General features: G+C 42.7%; 2 protein-coding genes across 3 annotated transcripts; both read left to right on the forward strand.

The window, feature by feature from the left end:
- The first annotated feature begins 646 nt into the window (after positions 1-646).
- LOC129749703 (uncharacterized) lies at positions 647-2,623 on the forward strand. Of its 2 annotated transcripts, XR_008738137.1 has the most exons (5): positions 647-720; positions 789-952; positions 1,215-1,366; positions 1,865-1,997; positions 2,057-2,623. XR_008738137.1 is itself a non-coding variant. In XM_055744751.1 (2 exons), exons 1-2 carry the CDS (start codon positions 849-851, stop codon positions 1,453-1,455), a joined length of 345 nt encoding a protein of 114 aa, XP_055600726.1. In that variant the 5' UTR covers positions 661-848; the 3' UTR covers positions 1,456-1,534. The 2 variants fall into 2 exon arrangements, 1 of the variants encoding a protein (XP_055600726.1); XM_055744751.1 differs by lacking the exons at positions 1,865-1,997; positions 2,057-2,623 and having other exon boundaries at positions 661-952; positions 1,215-1,534.
- A 10,926-nt stretch (positions 2,624-13,549) lies between these two features.
- On the forward strand, positions 13,550-19,519 carry LOC129741981 (uncharacterized). The gene has a single exon (XM_055733824.1). It carries the CDS (start codon positions 13,550-13,552, stop codon positions 19,517-19,519), a length of 5,970 nt encoding a protein of 1,989 aa, XP_055589799.1.
- The last annotated feature ends 1,904 nt before the right edge of the window (positions 19,520-21,423 follow it).

Raw genomic sequence — 21,423 nt, forward strand, 5'->3', positions numbered from 1 at the left:
TGTTTCGGAAAAATCACATCTAAGGCTCCGTAAGCTCACGGCAAAAACAATACTTTGTTTTCTTATTATCGCGAACGTAAATCATCAAGGTTTTCGAATGGATAGTTGATAACTCGATTTCTGTACATTTGACTCATATGCCCTCTTGAAAGATCTATACCGATATTTTTACCGGAGGGGGCTTCCATAAACATCGGATTTTTTTTTTATTTTCCGCCTCCTTTCAAACGAATCTAAATTTCTATTGAAAAAAAATAACCAAATATAATTATGGTAACATGTGGTGCACAGAAAAAAAAAAAATGACTATTACGTGTACTGGAAAACGGATGCCTTTACTGTAATTCAGCCTGTAACTTAAAAAAACACGTACTTTTAAATTGATTTGGTTGAAAATATATTTGAAAATTCAAGTGCGCCTGGCATCCAAGTAAAGGTAAACGTCAAAACCGGTTGTGTTTTGTTTTGTCATTGTTTTGTTTTGTTTCGGCTCGGGAATATTTCGATATCGTTGATCGAGAGTTTTTACGTATATACGGTCTTATAAGCGGAACGTTGCTATACATATCATGGTATCAACGACGGCCAGAAGAAATTACCGGTGACAAACGATCTAATGATCTCCTGCTCCGTTTGCGCATACACTTCGCAATAACAACTCCCGGAACAACAGCTCGAGGATGCAACTACTCAAAAACACCGTGCTGCGTTCCAGCTTATGTGAGTTCATTCGACCTAAGTGTTTATCTTGTATAAACCTGACTGACTTAACGACTCCTCTTCCCCAGCAATGTGTCGTCGGATTTTAACATCTACCGCGGCGATAAGGAGAGACCATTGTGCACAAAATGCCAATCGAAGAAAGTATCATCTGGGCGTTTCTGTATTCCATGTATTCCCGAAGAACATTGTCTGTTTCCGGCCCACCAGACTGCTCGATCAGGATTACGAGGTAAGTTTTTTTTTATTAACACTTCACTTGTACCTTCAACCTTGTACGCTGGATGCCAAATGTGCTGGAGATGTCCATTTATCCGGACAAGCTCACACTCAATCAGGTAGTGCATATGTGCAGCAGCTGTTTTCGAACAAACCCTCGCTACATGTTTGAATAGACATTGATGTCAGATTGTTCATTTTAATTATATATATTTAGTACCTAGTAAAATATCATCACAAAATGAGTCTCTCTAACTCGCTTTCTTTATTTTTAGATCCGATGAATTTCCACTACAAGAGTATACCGAGCGAATGATGAAGAACTCTGTCACTGACCGCTGGTTTGGGATTTCATCTGTCGCATTGACATGCTTGGAAAACGACAACCTGATCAACATGCTATCTCACTTTCTACCGATAATTCAAGGTAAGCAACGGGCTTTCCTGTCGGATATAAGGGCTTTGCGTAGTGTTAATGTCACAATAAGCTGGTCAAAAAATGTTAACTTTCAATAGACCACCATGAGCTTGACTGAGACTAGATAGTTTCATGATTCACGAATTTCTAATGATCGTTCTTCGGTAATAAATAAAGTTCAATAATGGGAACTGAAAATTAAAAACTAAGAGATTGCTTTCTTTCAGATTAGTTTACTTTTTCGATCTTAACATCGTCATCATCAATCCTTGTCAATAATATATATAGAGTAAAAGTCTTAGTTCTAAATGATGACGAAAAGTTATTAATTAAATTTAGCATCCCTTAGTCTAGAATCTTCCAGAAAGAACAAAAGTTGCCTATTTGCTTGGTTGTAAACAGTTTGGTTCCATTCAACTGTCCGCACTGACTTTCAACCTGTAGGGTATGGAAAAGAATACGTGTTAAATGACTTTGATTAATGCATAATTTTTTTTGTCTCAACAGCTTCGGAAACATGCAGATTTTTGCTGAATCAGCACTTCAATTTAAAAGGATCTGGTAACTAAATCATGTTGGGATATAGTGGTTTGAAGTGGAATCGGATAACAATTGTGAACCAATTCCTTCGGGAGTACCAGTAAGTTTTTTTCTTTATGGGTATTATTTGTTGCTTTGATAGATGTTTGATATTTTCAGAACTCAATATTATCATCGTAAAGTTGCCAATCGATCAGCGAAACCGCCTGGCACCCGTTACAGTACATGAGAATCATTGTTACCTAAGACAATTCTAACCAGGACGACCATTTGACTGGCAAAGGAATGAGCATCATCACCACCATCAAGAAGAAAATATTGAAAAATAATATTCTGCCTGAAATATGAGCGATTTGTTACCGGAAGTAGCTTTTAGATTAGTTTAGAAGTAATAACTAAAGAGTATCTAATATTAAAATGGAAATTTAGGGTCTCGGGGGGATGCAACTTGCATCATGCAAGTGTTAAAATAATTAAGTTATAGTTAAGTACACCAAATAACTCATGATACCTCAATAATATTAAAAAAATTACAACGTTTAAGCGTGTTTCATAAAAATCATTATTTAAGCACTTGCACCTCTCTGATCCTAAGCGCAGCAATTAAGATACACTTATTATGGTGGATCTTGGATATTGTAGTTTAGATAGATATATTTATTCTTCTTTATAAATACACACACATGGCTGGCTAAAGGTTTCATCAAATGTATTAGAGTTTATAATAAATGTCCAATATATAGCATTGGTAAATACTTTCTATAGTAGTATTTCATTGATAATAAAATTTCATATTCCTTGCAATTCCTCATTTAATTTCAACGGTTAATTCAAAAGTGAGCATGGAACGCGGTTAGAAATTACAGTCCTGTGATTTTAAACCAACCTGTAAAAAAAGTGTTCTCTTAAAAATAAACGTTTTGTGATTTTTTTTCGACCTGTAAAATTACGGCAAATGTCCTGCTCCTTTTTGTTACAGGATATTTGCCGTAATTTTACAGCAATTAATTTTGATGTGTAGGAAACGAAAAAGCCCTACAAAAACAGACACTTTTTAAATTAAGGTCCGCAAGAGTCCTATCGGTTCATCTTCAATAAACGACATACTTGTTGACAACGAAACGACCAAGTGAAAAAATACCCATTTTTTCTGATTTGCTGAAAAAGGAATGTTGGAAGTTGCAGAATGTTACTAATTTGATATGTTCACTATTTTTACTACTATAATCTTTCCCGTAATTTTTTTAAAATTAAATTTTGTGTTTTTTTTTTTGGAATAAGCTGAATAAACAATACAGGAATATAAATATTAAAATGAAATATATGCCTCTAAAATTGTGTCTCCGAAAGCTCCTGTGACTAAAAATGTAAACGACGCTGAATCACAGCAATCGAAAGATTTTTTTTTAATTCAACAACATTATAAGTTCAGATACCGGTATTTCGATAGCAACTTAGGGCAACTTACTATTTTTATCAGTAAGCGTTTTCAATCGAAAACTCTCACTGAAGAAGATAGTAAGTTGCTATCGAAATGCCGATATCTGAATTTTTCTTGTACTGTGGTTAAATTAAAAGGAATTTTTGCTTTGATTCAGTAGAATTATTCACATACTAGTATGTACGATGCAATATTATATCACCAATGATCTAAATTTATGTCAATAACGATGCTACGCTTTTGTGCGTCCTACTTGACGTAAATTTACATCACTGATGATGTAATATTATGTCGAATGTGCTATTCAATTAAAGCCGGAAATTTTATGTCTTCAAGCGTTTCTGTATTTTCCAGTGTAATTTTATGTCAAAAGTGATGCTTCTTTTTTGTGCATCCTTTTTGACATAAATTTACACCAAAAAATTAATAGTGTGTACAAATGAAAGTGAGGAATATTCACATAGGTGGATATTTAAATTCGCACGGAAAGTCTGTCCAGATTCTACACCTGTGCAAAAAATAATCCGGAATGTGCCTCCTGATAGGTCTGATAGTGGTCTAGACTCAAGCTTTTCGATGGTCGAATTCTCACTTGCCCTCCTCTCTTGCAACAATTCAGCTCCGGGAATTGATGAAATCAAATTTAACTTGTTGAAAAACCTTCCGGATGCTGCAAAATTTCGCTTGTTAAATTTATTTAACCAATTCTTGGAGCATAACATTGTTCCCCAAGATTGGAGACAAGTGAGAGTCATTGCTATCCAAAAGCCCGGAAAACCAGTGTCTGATCCCAACTCTTACCGTCCAATAGCGATGTTGTCTTGTATACGCAAATTGATGGAGAAAATGATATTGTTTCGTTTGGACAAATGGGTAGAAACAAATGGTCTCCTTTCAGATACTCAATTTGGGTTTCGAAGGGGCAAAGGGACAAACGATTGCCTTGCTTTGCTGTCTTCAGAGATACAAATGGCGTACGCAAAACGTGAGCAAATGGCTTCAGTGTTTCTAGACATAAAGGGAGCTTTTGATGCAGTCTCAATAGAGGTTTTGTCAGACAAGTTGCACTCCCGGGGTCTGCCTCCTCTATTGAACAACATCTTATACAGCTTACTTTGTGAGAAACATTTGAACTTTGCTCACGGAGATTTTGCAGTTAGAAGAACATCTTACATGGGCCTCCCACAGGGTTCATGTTTGAGTCCACTTTTGTACAACTTTTATGTGAGTGACATCGACAGCTGCCTCTCTGAAGGCTGCACTCTAAGACAACTTGCAGATGACGGAGTAGTGTCTGTCACAGGATCTACTGAGTCTCATCTGCACAGGCCTTTACAAGATACTTTAGACAGATTGTCTTCCTGGGCTTTGGGGCTTGGGATTGAGTTTTCCCCTCAGAAAACGGAAATGGTTGTTTTCTCTAAGAAACGTAGACCTGCTCAACCTAAGCTTCAACTTCTAGGCAGAACGATCACTCAATCGAGGAGTTTCAAGTATCTTGGGGTTTGGTTTGATTCCAAGTGTACCTGGAGAGCCCACATTGAGTATCTGAAAGGAAAATGCCAACAAAGAATCAATTTTCTCCGATCAATTACTGGCACCTGGTGGGGAGCCCATCCAGAAGATCTTATCAAATTGTATCGAACAACTATTCTATCCGTTATGGAATATGGTAGCTTCTGTTTCCAGTCAGCTGCCAAAACTCACCTCATCAAACTAGAGCGTATCCAATACCGTTGTCTCCGTATCGCTTTGGGCTGTATGCCCTCAACACACAACATGAGTCTTGAAGTTTTGGCAGGAATACTCCCTTTGAAAGATCGATTCAATTTACTATCACTTCGGTTCCTCATCAGGTGTGAGGTCATGAACCCATTGGTGATTGTAAATTTCGAAAGGTTACTTGAGCAAAATGTTCAAACCAGATTTATGTCTATATACCATATCCTCATGTCAATGCAGGTAAACCCTTCTTCGTATTCTCCAACTCGTGTTTGTAGCCCAGACTACGATCATTCTTCTGTCCAGTTTGATTTGTCTATGCAGCAGGAAATTCGTGGAATCCCGGATCCGCATCGTCCTCTTCTGATTCCAAGAATTTTCGAAGCTAAATATAGACACGTCGATGCTGATAAAATGTACTTTACCGATGGATCACTTATAGAGGAAACAACAGGATTTGGAGTGTTCAACGAAATATCCAGCGCATCTCACAGTCTCCAGTCACCATGCTCTGTATATGTTGCAGAGTTAGCAGCTATTCACTGCCCGAATACGAAAATATTGTAACATAACAGTTCCTGTAATAGTTATAAAACGATTCGAAACAGAGTAAAAAAACGTTTAGAAAATGATATCTGAAATCATAAATAACATTGCACTTATCTTGAATTCCAAAACGACGGTCTGTTGAATATGGCGTTAAGTTATGTTACTGTTTAAAACTATTAAAACCTCTATATGGAGGAACTGTACTACAAACAATTCAAATAACGTCCAAAAACTGCTCTTGGAAAACGTATTTAGACAAGCAAACTGTAAATTTAACAGTTTTTCGAAGAGTATTGTTTTAACGAAACTTTAATGATAACAGTTTTCAAACGATTTAACATAACGTAATGTTTGTAAATTTGTTCGAATATACTGTAGTATTTACAGTCTGTTTGAGAATAAAAACGCTAGAGAGTGCAGTACCAATAAAATACAACAATTCGAATATTTTTATAAAATTACTTTATTACTATATTTATGATTTTGTCACTTGCACTTTCATTTTACACTTCACTTGCACTTGCGCTATTTCCATCGAAATAGGTATGTATAAGGTCTCCCCTATCCGATTTTCTGTCCCGATAGCCAGCGTTCTTTCCTCGAAAAGTAGGTGCCTCATGTTTGCTTTTCCTCTCAATACAGCTGAAATATACAAATCGATTATTACTAAACTTATCAACATAAGACATAATGATTAAAGCTTACCTTACATTGATGATCTTCTAATCACTTTACTTTTAAAAAGGGTTCAATTTGTTTCTACCTTTTACGACGAAATTAGAAAATTTGTCGAACGAAAATGGCTGACTTGGATGACATGCATGTGCTACTGCCAAAGGTGCCAGGTGTCCTGATTTATCAAGATGTGTCCTGTTTTTCGAGAGACCGTTCTGATTTTACAAAAACACTCGAGTTTTCCTGATTTTTGAAAATTGATCTCTAAAATGTCCTGAATTGTCAAGGAATATTTAAATAAGGTTGTGTCAAGAGCCATATTGGGTTTTTTGTGACGTCACAAAAACGATTGTATCAAAAATTTATATGAGAATGGTGGAATTTCAAAGAAAAAAAAACGTTTATAACGAAAATGAATTCGAATTTCATTTTGATTATGTTGTAAAGCCTCTATTTCACTTTGTTATGAAGTTTTTTGGTGCTTAGATTACTTAGATTTCATTATATACTTTTTTCTTATTTTATTAATGAATGCAATGTTGCCTTGACCCTAAAACGTGCAAAAATGAAGAAAAAATCAGCTTTAAAAAGGTCTAGCTGGTACATATTGAGTGTTCAACTGATTGGCATGATTTTAATCCAACCGGTTTATCATATGCAATTCTTTTGTAAAACACTTAACATCAATAAATTGTTAACTCAGTTTACTAAAATGCCAATAAAAGATTGTGGTTTTGTATAAAAATTTATGATTTGATCACTTTATTGTAATGAGGAGCTTAAGCTGCACTGACTTGAACATTTTCATGGAAGACTTAGAAATAATTTTGAAGTTTTGCAAATTTCAGGAGGAAAATCCACCATTTTTTCTAACTTCTATGGTCCGTTGTATAGAAAAAATATTCGAAAATACAACTTTTTTTATACAATATCATGTTTTCAAAGTGAAAATTTTCCAGCAAATTCTTCGAATTATCAACGAAAAAGATAAGATTCCTAGTAAATTAACAGATTTTGCGTGATTGTGACGTTTCAGCCTGTACCAATACTAGAGCAGGGCTGCCTTGGCACTACCTTCTTTAAATATATTCCATGCTGAATTGTCCTGATTTTCATAAAAAAAAGACATCTCAAATATAAGCGAATTTATATATGAGAAAATCGAATAAATCTTTAGTAAAATAGTTAAACCCATTAAACAGTAATGTTCGGTTCAGATGATATTGAAATGATGTTTTTCGATATGAGTTTTGATGAAATCACCTGGCACCCCTAGCTACTGTCAATATTTGCTCAGCTCTGTTCAATGATGAATGACAAATGTTTGATGATTAATAATAGAAACTTAACGATTTATATTACAGTTTTTTAGAAAATAAATTTAAATGTACATAGAACAGGCCAGTACAATTTTGACAGAAGGCATGAACGCTACAGATAACGGTTCGAGATCATTTTTACGATTAATGATAAAACTGAAGTAAATCGTTGAATGATATCTTTCACCTTTTCAGAAACCATCACATTTTCACATTAACGTTTATGAAACGTTCTTATCGTTGTCGAAGTAAAGTTAAATATAATAGCTACGTTTACAGTGACAATCACTGTTTACAGAGCAGTAGATGAATCGTACAGACTGTTTGAAATACAGTTTTTTAGTATGCGGGTGGGCTTTGAATAGTATCGCCATACGACCTATTGAACACTACTATATTATAACTGATAGTCTCAGCTCTGTTGAAGCAATCCGCTCTATAAAACCAGGAAAATTCACGCCGTACTTCCTCGAAATGATACGAGATATATTGACCACTTTATCAAGACGTTGCTTTTCTATCACCTTTATCTGGGTCCCCTCACATTGCTCAATAGCAGGCAATGAGAGGGCAGATTCCCTTGCGAAAGTGGGTGCGATGGAAGGCAACATTTACCAGCGTGAAATCGTATTCAACGAATTTTACTTCTTGGCTCGAAGAAACTCTCTTGTCAACTGGCAGCGTAGATGGGACGAGGATGAGTTGGGTCGGTGGTTCCACTCGATTATCCCAAAGGTAAGCCTTAAACCCTGGTTTAATAGATTGAACCTGACTCGGGATTTTATTCGTATATTTTCCCGTCTCATGTCCAATCATTATTCCATGAATGCGGTACTCTATCGTTTAAATATTGCTGGCAGCAATTTATGCGGATGTGGTCTAGGTTACCATGACATCGAGCATATTGTTTGGTCGTGTGAGGACCACCTATTCGCCAGAGCGAACTTTATAGATTCCCTTCGGGCCCGAGGAAAACCACCCGACGTTCCAGTGAGGGATGTATTAGGTATGATGGACTTGGACTATATGTTCGAGATATACCTTTTCCTAAAAGCTATCGATCTTCGACTATAATTCTCTTTATTTTCATATTTCCCTTTCTATCTTTCTTTTTCTTCAAAAAAAAAAAAAAAAAAGTGAACTAGATCTAAGTACACAATTGTAATCAAACAAAACGAGTTTGGCTCCTTAAAGCCTAAAGGTATGAGCCGTTTCAAATAAATAATTTACAAAAAAAAAAAAAAGGATTCTTTTCTTATCCGAACACTTGAAGATTTACAATCTTCCGGACATAACCTTGAGATGTCGGATCCGGCGAATGATACGCTCAAGAATGTGGAGAAATCGGTCAACAATCACAACTGCATGTATTGCGAGGCAGTTGATAGTGAAGATTGTTGAACTGGCAACTGTGCCCCGTTAATTTGTGTAGAACGTTAAACGTCAAAGTGGTGAGACCACGTTTTTCACTCTTGATTTTTACTTGCTATCGACAACATTATAAATCGTTTTCTCTGTTAAAACCGCGTGTTCTGAGTTTTACTTCATCCGTAATTCCATCCGGGTTCTCTTCGTTTGAGCTTACGCAATCCTGTGCAGTGTCCACTCTGCCCACAGGTTATGGGCCCAGAGTAGCTCGCGAAAGTTAAGTGTTCCGGAGCGCGAAAGTTCGAGAAAACAGCGGATTTAATTTCGGTCGAAAAGGGTGCATTTGCAGCAGCAGTAGGAAGATGGACGCCGCCGTCGGAAAAGTGTCCAAGTTGAACAATAAAAATTGGATCTCCTGGAAGTTTGGTATGGAGATGCTTCTAACTCGCGAAGAACTGTGGTATGTGATTGGTTCCCCGAAGCCGGAAGTTGTCCCTGTGCAGTGGAACAAAGACGATACAAAAGCACGGGCAACAATAGGGTTATGTATCGAGGAAAGTCAGTACAGTCTCGTACAAAACGCCGCGAGTGCTTATGATGTGTGGCATCGGCTAAGGAACCACCACGAGCGAGTTAGTGTTAGTTCGAAAGTTTCCCTACTGCGTAAATTGTGCAACCTCCAGTTGAGTGAGGGGGGTGATTTGGAAAAGCACCTCTTGGAAGTAGAGTGCCTTTTCGAGAAGCTGCAAAGTGCCGGGCAAGTGTTGGACGCATCGCTCCAAATCGCAATGATTTTGCGAGGCCTTCCGGACAGTTTTGATGCGTTGGTGACTGCACTCGAGAGTCGCCCGGAGGCCGAGTTGACAGTGGAACTTGTCAAGTCGAGGCTGCTAGATGAGTATCAGCGGCGGAAGGAGCGATCATGTGAATCCACCGAACAGGCACAGGCCTTGAAAAGTGCTGTGAGAAGTGGTGGTAGGAGTTTCCCGTCCCGGGATGTAGTGAAAAAGTGTTATCGCTGCGGGGGGAACCACTTGATGCGAAATTGCCAGCAGTGGAAGTCTGAGCAAAAGCAGAAAGATGAAAAGAAAAAGAATTTCGGGCCTAAAGCTAAATTAGCAAGTGTCGAGAGCGCGAGTGCGGTTCTTTTTCTTGTGGGTGATGACCAGTACCGTAGCTGGATCATCGATAGTGGCGCGAGCTGCCACATGACGAATGACAGAAGTGCATTCATTTCGTTGAACCCGAGTGTTTCACCGAATGTTGTGTTGGCCGATGGGTCCACTTTGAAATCGGCTGGTTGTGGTGACATTCAAGTGAATGGTGTTGATGCTAGTGGTGTGTCAGTGAACATAATCCTAAAGGAAGTGATTTATGTGCCATCGCTGAACAGTGGACTGCTCTCTGTGACGAAGCTTACCTCCAGGGGTTTTATTGTTGAGTTTGGGAAAACCCAGTGTGAAATTCGAGATATTTCGGGCAAAGTTATTGCTGTGGGGGGACGCTCTGGTAATTTGTATCACTTGGTGATCGCGGAGGAAGCGAACAATGTGAAGTGCAATCGTCACACAGAGCTATGTCAGCATCAATGGCACAGAAGATTCGGCCACCGTGAGCCTGCTGCTGTGGATAGAATCCATAGAGAAAAGTTGGGTGTAGGACTAAAAGTGATTGATTGTGGAATGCGGTCGACGTGTGAAAAGTGTTTAGAAGGAAAATTGGCCAGAGCGCCAATCCCGAAAGCAGCCGAACGCAAATCAACGAGGGTCCTTGATCTGGTGCACACGGATTTGTGTGGCCCAATGCAGACCCCAACTCCCGGAGGATGCAGGTACCTGATGACTGTTATAGATGACTACAGTCGTTTCCTTGTCGTCTATCTACTGAAGACGAAAGATGAGGCGGTCGAGCGCATGATGGAGTATGTCAGGTATGTGGAAAATCTGTTCAATAGAAAACCTTGTATCGTACGTTCTGATAGTGGAGGCGAATATTGTAATCGAAGACTCCAGAATTTCTTCGCCAAGGAGGGAATCAAGGCACAGTATACCACTGCCTATACTCCCCAACAGAACGGCGTCGCCGAACGACGCAACAGATATCTACAAGAGATGGCTCGGACGATGCTCCTCGATGCCGATTTGCCGAAAAAGTTTTGGGGTGAGGCGATCGTAACCGCAGCATATTTACAGAACCGGTTGCCTTCCCGTTCTGTGGAAACGACCCCGTATGAGAGATGGTATGGCAGAAAGCCAACTTTGGGTCACTTGCGTGTTTTTGGATGCCCTGCGTGGGTGCAGATACCCAGCGTTAAGCGTAGTAAGCTTGATAGTACAGCCGAAAAGATGATTTTCATCGGCTATGCGGAACAACAGAAAGCTTATCGGTTTTTGAATTTGACAACTGGTCAGGTGAAGATTAGTCGAGATGCAAAATTCCTCGAGATCCAGGAGGAGGTGGCTCCGACGAGTGCACCCGAAGAGATCGTCGTGGAGCAAGGCACCGATGTATTGATATTTCCGAGCAGAGCTTCGGGAAATGAGCAACCGATAGAAGAACCACCGCAAGATGAAGATGTTTGTTCCGAGGGCAGTGACCAAAGTGAACTTGAACAGTATTTTGACCTTGACAGTACTCCAACGAATGCAGATCCCCTGGCCCTGAAGGAAGAACCGTTGAGCAGCGAATCTGTAGAAGAGCAGAATGGAACCCCGACACGGCGTACTCGTGGTAAACTGCCCGCTCGCATGTCAGACTATGTAGTGGGAGTTGCCGTGCAATCAGTTCAGGAACCAGCAACCTACAGTGAAGCAGTGAAGACTCTGGAATGCAAATTCTGGAAAACGGCGATGAATGATGAATTTCAGTCGCACATGAAGAACGGTACCTGGGAGTTGACCGACCTGCCAGCTGGGAAGAAAGTAGTTGGGAGTCGGTGGGTGTTTAAGGCCAAAGAGAATGAAGTCGGCGAGATAGTTCGCTTCAAGGCGCGCATTGTAGCGCAAGGCTACGTACAGCGATATGGAGAAGATTTTGACGAGGTTTTCGCTCCGGTTACGCGTCATGCAACATTGAGAACATTGCTTGCATTGGCTGGAAAAGAAAAGATGTTCTTGAAGCATCTGGATGTTAAAACAGCATATCTGTATGGCGACATCGATGAGGAAATATTTATGCGCCAACCAGCAGGATATGAAGTGAAGGGCCAGGAGGAGAAAGTTTGCCGGTTACGCCGAAGCATCTACGGATTGCGCCAATCCGCCCGATGCTGGAATAAGAAGCTTTCCGAAGTGTTGAAGAAGATCGGCTTTGTAGCCAGCTCCGCCGATCCGTGTTTGTTTGTAGCCGAACGAAATGGTACGAAGATCTATTTGGTGGTATATGTCGACGACTTCCTAGTCGGATGTTCGAGCGAGGAGGAGATCTTACGAGTCTACAATCAACTAAAGAAGAGTTTCGAGATCAATATGCTCGGAAATGCGAAGTTCTTCCTGGGCATGGAAATTGTCCGTGACGACGAAGGTGTGTACAGCCTCAGTGTAAAGAGATACATCGAAAAGCTGATTGCGAGGCTGGGCATGCAGGAATCGAAAAGCGCTAAGACACCGATGGACCAAGGCTATCTCAAGGATATCCTGAAGACTGAAGAGATCAAAGATTGCACTCTGTACAGAAGCGTTGTGGGTGCAATATTGTATATCTCGGTGTGCGCTAGGCCGGATATCGCTACAAGTGCTGGTATATTGGGCCGGAAGTTTAGCAACCCAACCGAAAGTGACTGGACGGCGGCTAAACGAGTGATTCGGTACTTAAAGTCCACCAAACACTGGCAGTTGAAACTTGGTGGAGGCGAGAAGAAGCTGGAAGCGTATTCCGACTCGGACTGGGCCGGAGATACGAGCACGAGAAAGTCTACGACTGGTTTTGTTGTGTTTTACTGTGGAGCACCAGTTTCGTGGGCTAGCCGAAGACAAGATTGTGTCAGCTTGTCGACCATGGAGGCCGAGTACGTTGCGCTGGGAGAGACATGTCAAGACGTAATTTGGATGCGTCGACTCCTGGAAGACATGGGTGACAAGCAAGCGGCGCCGACAGTCGTAAACGAGGACAACCAGGGCTGTCTGTGCTTTGTTCGATCTGAGAGGACTTCGAAGAGATCGAAACACATCGAGACGAAGGAGTGTTTCATCAGGGATCTGTGCGAGAAGGGGACCATCAACCTGGTGTATTGTCCAAGCGATTCCATGAGAGCAGACATCCTGACGAAGCCGCTCGGGGCGGTGAAGCATCGCCGGTTCTCCGAACTTCTCGGACTTTCCGGGATACACGGTTCCACAGTTGAGGAGGAGTGTTGAACTGGCAACTGTGCCCCGTTAATTTGTGTAGAACGTTAAACGTCAAAGTGGTGAGACCACGTTTTTCACTCTTGATTTTTACTTGCTATCGACAACATTATAAATCGTTTTCTCTGTTAAAACCGCGTGTTCTGAGTTTTACTTCATCCGTAATTCCATCCGGGTTCTCTTCGTTTGAGCTTACGCAATCCTGTGCAGTGTCCACTCTGCCCACAAAGATGACATGGTCCAATGCGACATGTGTAACTTTTGGAGCCACTATCAATGCGCGGGAGTTACCGATGCAGTGAAGAGTGTGTCATGGAACTGCACGAAATGCAGTAACTTGTTGCACGTTCCCAAAATAAGGAAACCAATTAAAAAGAACGTTTCCAAACGGACGGGAAGTGCCAAAAGCGATATCGGAACGGAGCTTCGAGAAGGTCGGCCATCGATTCAAGAATCTCTGAGCCTTCTCGAACAAGAATCGGCTGCGATCGAGCAGCAACTGCAGGAGGAAAAAATGCTGCACGACAGACGCTTGGAATTGGAGAGATCGGTGAACGAGAAAAGGCGTGCACTACAACAAAAGATGCAGGAGGAGAAACTTCGCCAGGAGAAGCTGCAACTGGAACAGCAGTTGGCGGACCACAAGGACTTCTTGATCCGGCAGAAGCAGATGCGCGACCAGTTCCGGAAAATGAAAGCCGATCTGAGTCAGGAGTTTGAGAGCGAAGAAGAGGACAGCGATCCGGATGTTGGTTCCGCGAAGACGAAGGCGTGGGTAGAGACACAAGAAGATCCCCGCGGAGCTTACCCCAAGAAGCCGGCAGCAGCGCCAAGGAGTTTCCCTCTCACTGTGCGTAACGCGTTGGTGGAACGGCATGGCGAGACAGATTCGGAACAGAGCGGGATGGGACGCCAACGCAAACACGAACCATTGGCGACGTCATCGAAAGGCGAGGCTCAAGCGGAGAAGAAGAAGAATGTGGATACCGACCATCGTTTCAAAGAGCTGTTGGAGCATTATTTGAAGGCAAATGGATCGCAACAGGAGCCGGAAGCATCCGAACCAGAAGAGTCTGAGCTAGAAAAGCTTGAACAGGCTTTGATTAGGAAGTTGTTAGAACGTAACACGTTAGGACGAGCTTGTAGTGTAAGTTCAGGGCCGACTAAAGAACAGCTGGCTGCACGACAAGCTGCGTCCAAACATCTTCCTACTTTTCGAGGCGAGCCAGAGGTGTGGCCCCAATTCATCAGCTGCTTCGAATACACCACGGAGGCGTGTGGGTACACAAATACCGACAATTTGAAGAGACTTCAAGACAGCCTTCAAGGTCTAGCCAAGGAAGCAGTTCAAAGCCGGTTGCTCATGCCTGAGTCGGTGCCTGAGGTCATCGAAGATCTGCGTCAACTGTTCGGTAATCCGGAAAAGCTGTTGAAGTCACTGATGGCGAAAGTACGGAAGGTACAAGCCCCTCGAGTGGACAAGTTAGAGTCGTTCCTGTACTTCGGGATCACGGTAAAGCAGTTGTGTGATCACCTTGTTGCGGCCAAGCTACACGACCACTTGAGCAACCCCATGCTGGTAGCGGAACTCGTCGATAAGCTGCCATCCGATTATCAATTGGATTGGGTACGCTTCAAGAGAGGTAGGACTGATCTTCCTCTTCGTATGTTTGCCGATTTCATGAAGGGAATCGTGTCGGAAGTTTCTGAGGTGGCCGACTTCAACGGAGAGCAGAACACTGCGGTTGCGGAAGGACGACGAATGTACAAAAGGAAGGAGCGCGTGAATGCCCACGACACTAAAGTGTTTCCGGTAGTGCAGAATACGATGCCGGCGAGAACGAGAAAGCCCTGCCCGATGTGCAATCGCACAGACCACAAACTAAGGTTCTGTGACGATTTTGCGTCACTTTCATTACCGGATCGTCAAAGGTTGGTCGATAGACTCAAGCTGTGCAACATTTGTCTGTGTGACCATGGGAAGATGAAGTGCACCTTCAAAGTACGGTGCGAGATACGGAGCTGCAAAGGAAATCACCACACGCTGCTGCACAGGCACGAGGAAGCAGTTAACGTTACCGTGGCGGAGTGCAACCCACATTATAATGTCGATCGGTCAGTAATCTTCAGAATGATACCGATTACTTTGCATCATGGAGGAAAGGCGGTTCAAACCTTGGCGTTCCTGGACGAAGGAGCTTCAACAACACTTGTTGAGAGCTCTCTAGCAGATTCGTTGGGCGTCGAGGGAACTCCGGAACCCCTGGTCATCGTGTGGACAGGAAATGTTAAGCGGAATGAAGATAGTTCGAGGAAAATCGACCTGCTGGTATCTGCCGTGGATTCTCGTAGAAAGTTCATGATGTCGTCTGCCCACACTGTCGGAGAATTGAAGCTGCCTCTACATAGGGCCTGTTACAGAAGTATCGTAGATAAATATCACCACTTAGATGGAGTTCCTTTGTCGAGTACCAAAATGGAAGTTCCCAGAGTACTTATCGGCCTCGACAACCTTCATCTATTCGCTCCTCTGGAGTCCAAGGTTGGTGCACCAGGAGAACCGATAGCCGTACGTTCAGCGTTGGGTTGGGCAATCTACGGTCCTGATTCGAGACTTGAGCAGCAGCAGCCTCACTATTTGAACCATCATCTTGTTCAAAGTTTGAACAATCGTCAGCTTCACGATCTGATGGCGGAGCAGTACGCTCAGGAAGAGCTTCAGGTAGCTCAAGGCAACCCCATAGAATCGGAGGAGATCCGGAGGGCCCGTGAGACCCTGGAATCGACAACTGTCCGAGTAGGAGACCGCTTCGAAACGGGGCTACTTTGGAAGCAGGAGCCTGTTTTTCCAGATAGCTATCCGATGGCGCTGAACCGACTGAAGAGCCTGGAACGACGTTTTCAACGAGAGCCGCATATGAAACAGAACGTGAACCAGCAGATTGAGTACTACCTGACCAAAGGCTACTGTCATAAGGCCACGGCAGAAGAGCTGAAGAGTACCAATCCTTCTTCCGTGTGGTATCTTCCTCTTAATGTCGTGCTGAATCCTAAGAAACCGCATAAGGTACGTTTGGTGTGGGACGCGGCGGCCAAATCGCAGGGTGTTTCTCTCAATTCGTATCTGCTCAAAGGCCCCGATCTATTGGCATCACTTCCGGCGGTCATTAGCAAGTTTCGAGAGCGACGAGTTGCAGTGGGAGGTGACATCAAAGAGATGTACCATCAGCTCAGGATTAGAGAGGCAGATAAGCAGGCGCAAAGGTTTCTTTTCCGGTTCCCGGAAGACGATCATCCTACCGTTTTCGTCATGGACGTGGCCACCTTCGGCGCTGCCAGTTCTCCATGCTCGGCGCAATACGTCAAGAACCTGAATGCCCAGCAGTTTTCCACTCGCTATCCAGCAGCAGCACAGGCCATCGTTCACCGCCATTATGTCGATGACTACTACGACAGCTTCGACACCGAAGAGGAAGCCATCGAGCGAACCAGAGAGGTACGTTGGATCCACTCGAAAGGTGAATTCGAGATCACCAACTGGACGTCTAATTCTACAGCTGTTCTTCGAAGTTTGGGAGTGGGTGGTGGCTCCAGAGAGTCAATCCATTTGAACCAAGACAAGGTGACGGATTACGAACGAGTTCTCGGCATCATGTGGGACACGCAGAACGACGTGTTTTCGTTTGCGGTGCCCGCAAACGCAGCGGCTACAGAGGCAGAACCACCAAAGAAAAGGGGAGTCCTGAGCACGGTCATGTCGCTGTTCGATCCAATCGGCCTGTTGGCTCCATTTACGGTGTTGGGAAAGATGCTCATGCAAGACCTGTGGCGAGCGGGTTGCGACTGGGACCAGCGTATCGACGGAGAGTGCCTGGATAAGTGGCGACAGTGGGTCGCAATGTTTTCTCTGGTCGAGGGTGTTCGGATTCCAAGATGCAACTTTGGATCGACACCTTCTGACCGATTTGGCCAAATACAGCTACATATCTTCAGTGATGCCGGGGAGAATGCGTACGGAAGCGTCGCGTATCTACGGACTTGTGTGGAAAATACTGTAAAATGTTCGTTGGTGATGGCTCGATCGAAAGTAGCACCGATAAAACTTCTTTCCATTCCACGGCTTGAACTGAAAGCAGCAGTCTTGGGAGCGCACCTGAGTCACACCGTAAAGAACAACCATTCCCTTCCTATTCATCAAATTTTCTACTGGAGTGATTCTCGAACTGTTCTCTCCTGGATTCAAAGCGACCAACGTCGTTATCAGCCGTTCGTCGGCTTCCGTATCGGAGAAATTCTGAGTCTCTCCAAGCTGACAGACTGGCGCTACGTTCCAACCAAGCTAAATGTAGCAGATTCGCTCACCAAATGGGGTCGTCTTCCGGATCTTTCGAGCGAAGGTTCATGGTTTCGTGGCCCGGAGTTCCTGTACCAGCAGCCGTCGGAATGGCCTCAACAGAATCTTCCCGCTGCAAATACACGAACGGAAATCAAGGCAATACACCTTTTTCACGGTGTGGAGCTTCCAAGTTGCTTTATCGACGTGACTAGATTTTCGAAGTGGAACGTTGCAGTTCGCACCGTGGCGTGCATTTTCCGATTCATCTCCAACTGCCGGCGCAGAGCAGCTGGCAAATCCATCGAAGCCGTCCTTTCGACTCCAAAGCTTAAAAAGCTCATCATGTTTGAAATTCCCTTTGTGGTGGTTCCGTTGCGGCAAGACGAGCATAGATGTGCCGAAAATACTCTCTTCAGGTTGGCTCAGAGCGAGTCGTACAGCGACGAAATCAAGATATTGAAGAAGAATGCAGAATTACCTTTTCAAAATTGGTTTCCACTAGAAAAATCCAGCCCTCTCTACAAGCTTGTGCCCCTGATCGACGCCGATGGTGTGTTGAGAATGGAAGGTCGTTCTGAAAAGGCAGAGTTCCTCCCTTTCGATCTTCGCTTTCCGATAATTCTACCGAGATCTCACTACGTTACGGATCTTTTAATTCAACAATACCATGAAAGGTTTGGGCATGGATATCGAGAGACGGTGAAAAACGAAATCAAGCAACGTTTTGTGATTAGCGGTCTTACCAATTTGATAAGACAAACCGAAAGGAACTGTGTGTGGTGTAAGGTTCGTAAATGTCTGCCGAAGAATCCTCGTATGGCTGCACTTCCTGTACAAAGACTAACTCCATTTAAACGTCCATTTAACTTCGTGGGCATTGATTACCTGGGTCCTGTTGAAGTCGTCGTCGGCCGCCGCAGAGAAAAACGCTGGGTTGCGGTGTTCACGTGCATGGTTGTTAGAGCGGTGCATTTGGAAGTAGTCCACAGTCTTACCGCGCAATCATGCATCATGGCAATCCGCCGTTTCATCAGCCGCCGAGGTCCAGCCTCCGAATACTTCACAGACAACGGGACGAACTTCCGAGGTGCGAGTAAGGAGATAATCCAACGGGTACGAGAAATTGATGCTGTTTGTGCCGATGAATTTACGACTGCTATCACGAGTTGGCACTTCATCCCACCTGGAACACCCCACATGGGAGGGGCGTGGGAAAGGATGGTGCGCTCGGTGAAGCAAGTCATGGCCGCTTTGGACGATGGGCGTCGATTAAACGACGAAATCCTCCTGACTACGCTTGCTGAAACTGAGGACATGATCAACAGCCGGCCCCTAACTCTTGTTACCACGGACTCAGTGATGGGTGCACTTTGTCCAAATGTCTTCCTGCGAGGTTCAGATCCCAACGAGCCGCATGAAGTCATTCAACCTACGCATCCTGCAGAAGCACTTCGGGATGCTTACAAGAGATCGCAGCAGCTGTCCGACGAGTTATGGAAGCGGTGGATTAGAGAGTACGTGCCGACAGTCAACCAACGGTCCAAGTGGTTCTCCGAAACAAATCCTCTAAAAAAAGGGGATCTAGTATACGTGGTCGAAGGCAGTCGACGCAAAGCATGGGTTCGAGGAGTCATCGAGGAGCCGATCGTTTCTGGTGACGGAAGAGTCCGTCAAGCTTTGGTACGCACAACTGGTGGTGTTTTTCGACGTGGAACGGCGAATCTAGCGGTACTAGAGATTGCTGACAGAGTCCAGACGGTGGGTCCAGAGAGTGCCGCTCATCATGCAACTTCTGATACTGGTGGTAACGCTGATCCGGTGGCTCCAGAGAGTGAATCCGGACCAGGTTTACGGGTGGGGGACTGTTGAGCGTGTAAAAACTGCGCGACTCGGCAGCCCTTGTCAGAAAGTGTGCGCGAGATAGGCCATCACGAACGGGGGAAAAACATAAACAAAAACAAGCGGGAGATAGTTGGAAATCTGGAGCATGTGTAGTACGGAGTAATAAAACTTAAAAGTATTTCCTAATCCTAATAGTACGGATATTTCTTAAAATTAGTAGTACGGGAGTGACTGATTATAATTATTCAAACCTCTAAAAGGTGAAACAGTGAGTACAAAACGAATCCGCTGAAGAAATTGTTTGCTAAATGTAATTAAACACACATAGGTCACGTACGAGGAAATTAACCTACAAACCAGGTTCAGGACGATTTCGATCAGTTTTAATTATAGCCGAACTATTGTATTGTAAATCGTAAGTAGTAAACCTATATTTTAAATTAGTCATCCTAACAATTATGTTCTTAAAACTAAGGTTCCGGACGGAAATTAAAAAGCGAATTGTCATTCGCCGATCCGAACAAGTGTGAGCAAGTGTGAGAGCCCGAGTAAAAGAAAACTAAATGTAAGTTTTCAGCTAACAATTTGTTTAGGACTCTAAATTAATAAAATGTGAAATATTTTAGCTTCAAGCTGCTACAATCGAGAAAGGCTGCTTTGAGGATTCTTTTCTTATCCGAACACGTTCCGTCCCGTATGTTGCATGAAATGAATTCCAAAACAATTCAAACTCATGTTATAAAAGGAAGTGTTTGTTCAAATTTTCTTGAATTGCTGTTGTCCGGGACTGTCCATCAGGAATGTTTCAATTGGACTGTACAATTCTTGTTGATACTCTCATGACACGGGCCTTAATTCCGTTAACCGATCAACGAGTGCGGAAACATTTAATGCTGGATACATCTGTTGTAGGATAAAAATGTAATGCATGTATCAACCAATCAAAAATAACACTATAATTTTACTTACCCAGCAATCAATTCAAGTCAGTTGTTCTTTTAAAATAGCTTAAGTCTCTCTCACAAACAATGCTCTTCTAAACTAATAATATTTTCAATCATTTTCACTATTTTAATAAGCATTTACTGCGAAAATGCTTAAGGACCTATGAACCGCACTTGCCGAAATGTTTTTAACGTCCTTTTGCATCACGGCAATCCAGTGCTGCGCAAAACGTCGTTAAAACCAAATTGCACTCGAAAATGAGAAAGTCAACATACGCCTTAAATTCAAATCATGTTTTTAAAGTAATTTATTGATCATCTGAAACCAAATTTTTACCTAACATAGAATACATGTTTGTCTATCGTTTCTAGTCAAAAGCTTGATTTTGTTTATATTGGTTCATACGACTTAATCAAAACTAACTCTAGATTTTATCATATTTTAGCATTTTGGTTAGTTTTATCATGCACTTCCCATGTGTGGAAATTTTGCAGTATAGGCAGGTGAAACGCAAAATAATTTTCACAAAAACCGAACACTCCCACACAACTCAAAGGAACTTCATCTTTCTCTATACAGAGATCATTGATTTTCATAAGGGCGAAACTGCCGAATGTAAACAAATAAAGTTAACGATCAATCTTGGGGGAAATTTTGGTGCAATTGGGTGGAACTTCCCGATGATGCATATTCGTTGAAACGTGAGATACGCCTATTCAAAATGGGATTAATTTTTATATTCGGGTAGGGCCAATAGGCGTATCTGAGTGGACCGTAACTTTTAAATCAGAACAAAAAGGGCCGTTCAATCGGGCAAAACTCGCAGGCGTGACTGGAATTGAAAACAAAAAAATGGGCGAAACTCTCAAATATCCGAAATTTTTTGAAAAAAGTCAAAGCTTTAATAACCAACAAACTTAAGTGAATATAATGCACATTTCTTGATTTTATTGAACAAAAACTTGTTTATTTTTTAAATAAGATTT

Source organism: Uranotaenia lowii, chromosome 2, assembly GCF_029784155.1.
Source record: "Uranotaenia lowii strain MFRU-FL chromosome 2, ASM2978415v1, whole genome shotgun sequence".
In the NCBI taxonomy this organism is placed as follows: domain Eukaryota; kingdom Metazoa; phylum Arthropoda; class Insecta; order Diptera; family Culicidae; genus Uranotaenia; species Uranotaenia lowii.

What these genes read in the sequence shown, in the direction of transcription:
- LOC129741981 (XM_055733824.1), top strand. Translation starts at nt 13,550, where the DNA reads ATGGTCCAATGCGACATGTGTAACTTTTGGAGCCACTATCAATGCGCG.
- LOC129749703 (XM_055744751.1), top strand. Translation starts at nt 849, where the DNA reads ATGCCAATCGAAGAAAGTATCATCTGGGCGTTTCTGTATTCCATGTAT. An exon ending in TGCTCGATCAGGATTACGAG is followed by an intron (nt 953 to 1,214) that starts GTAAGTTTTTTT and finishes CTTTATTTTTAG; the next exon opens with ATCCGATGAATTTCCACTAC.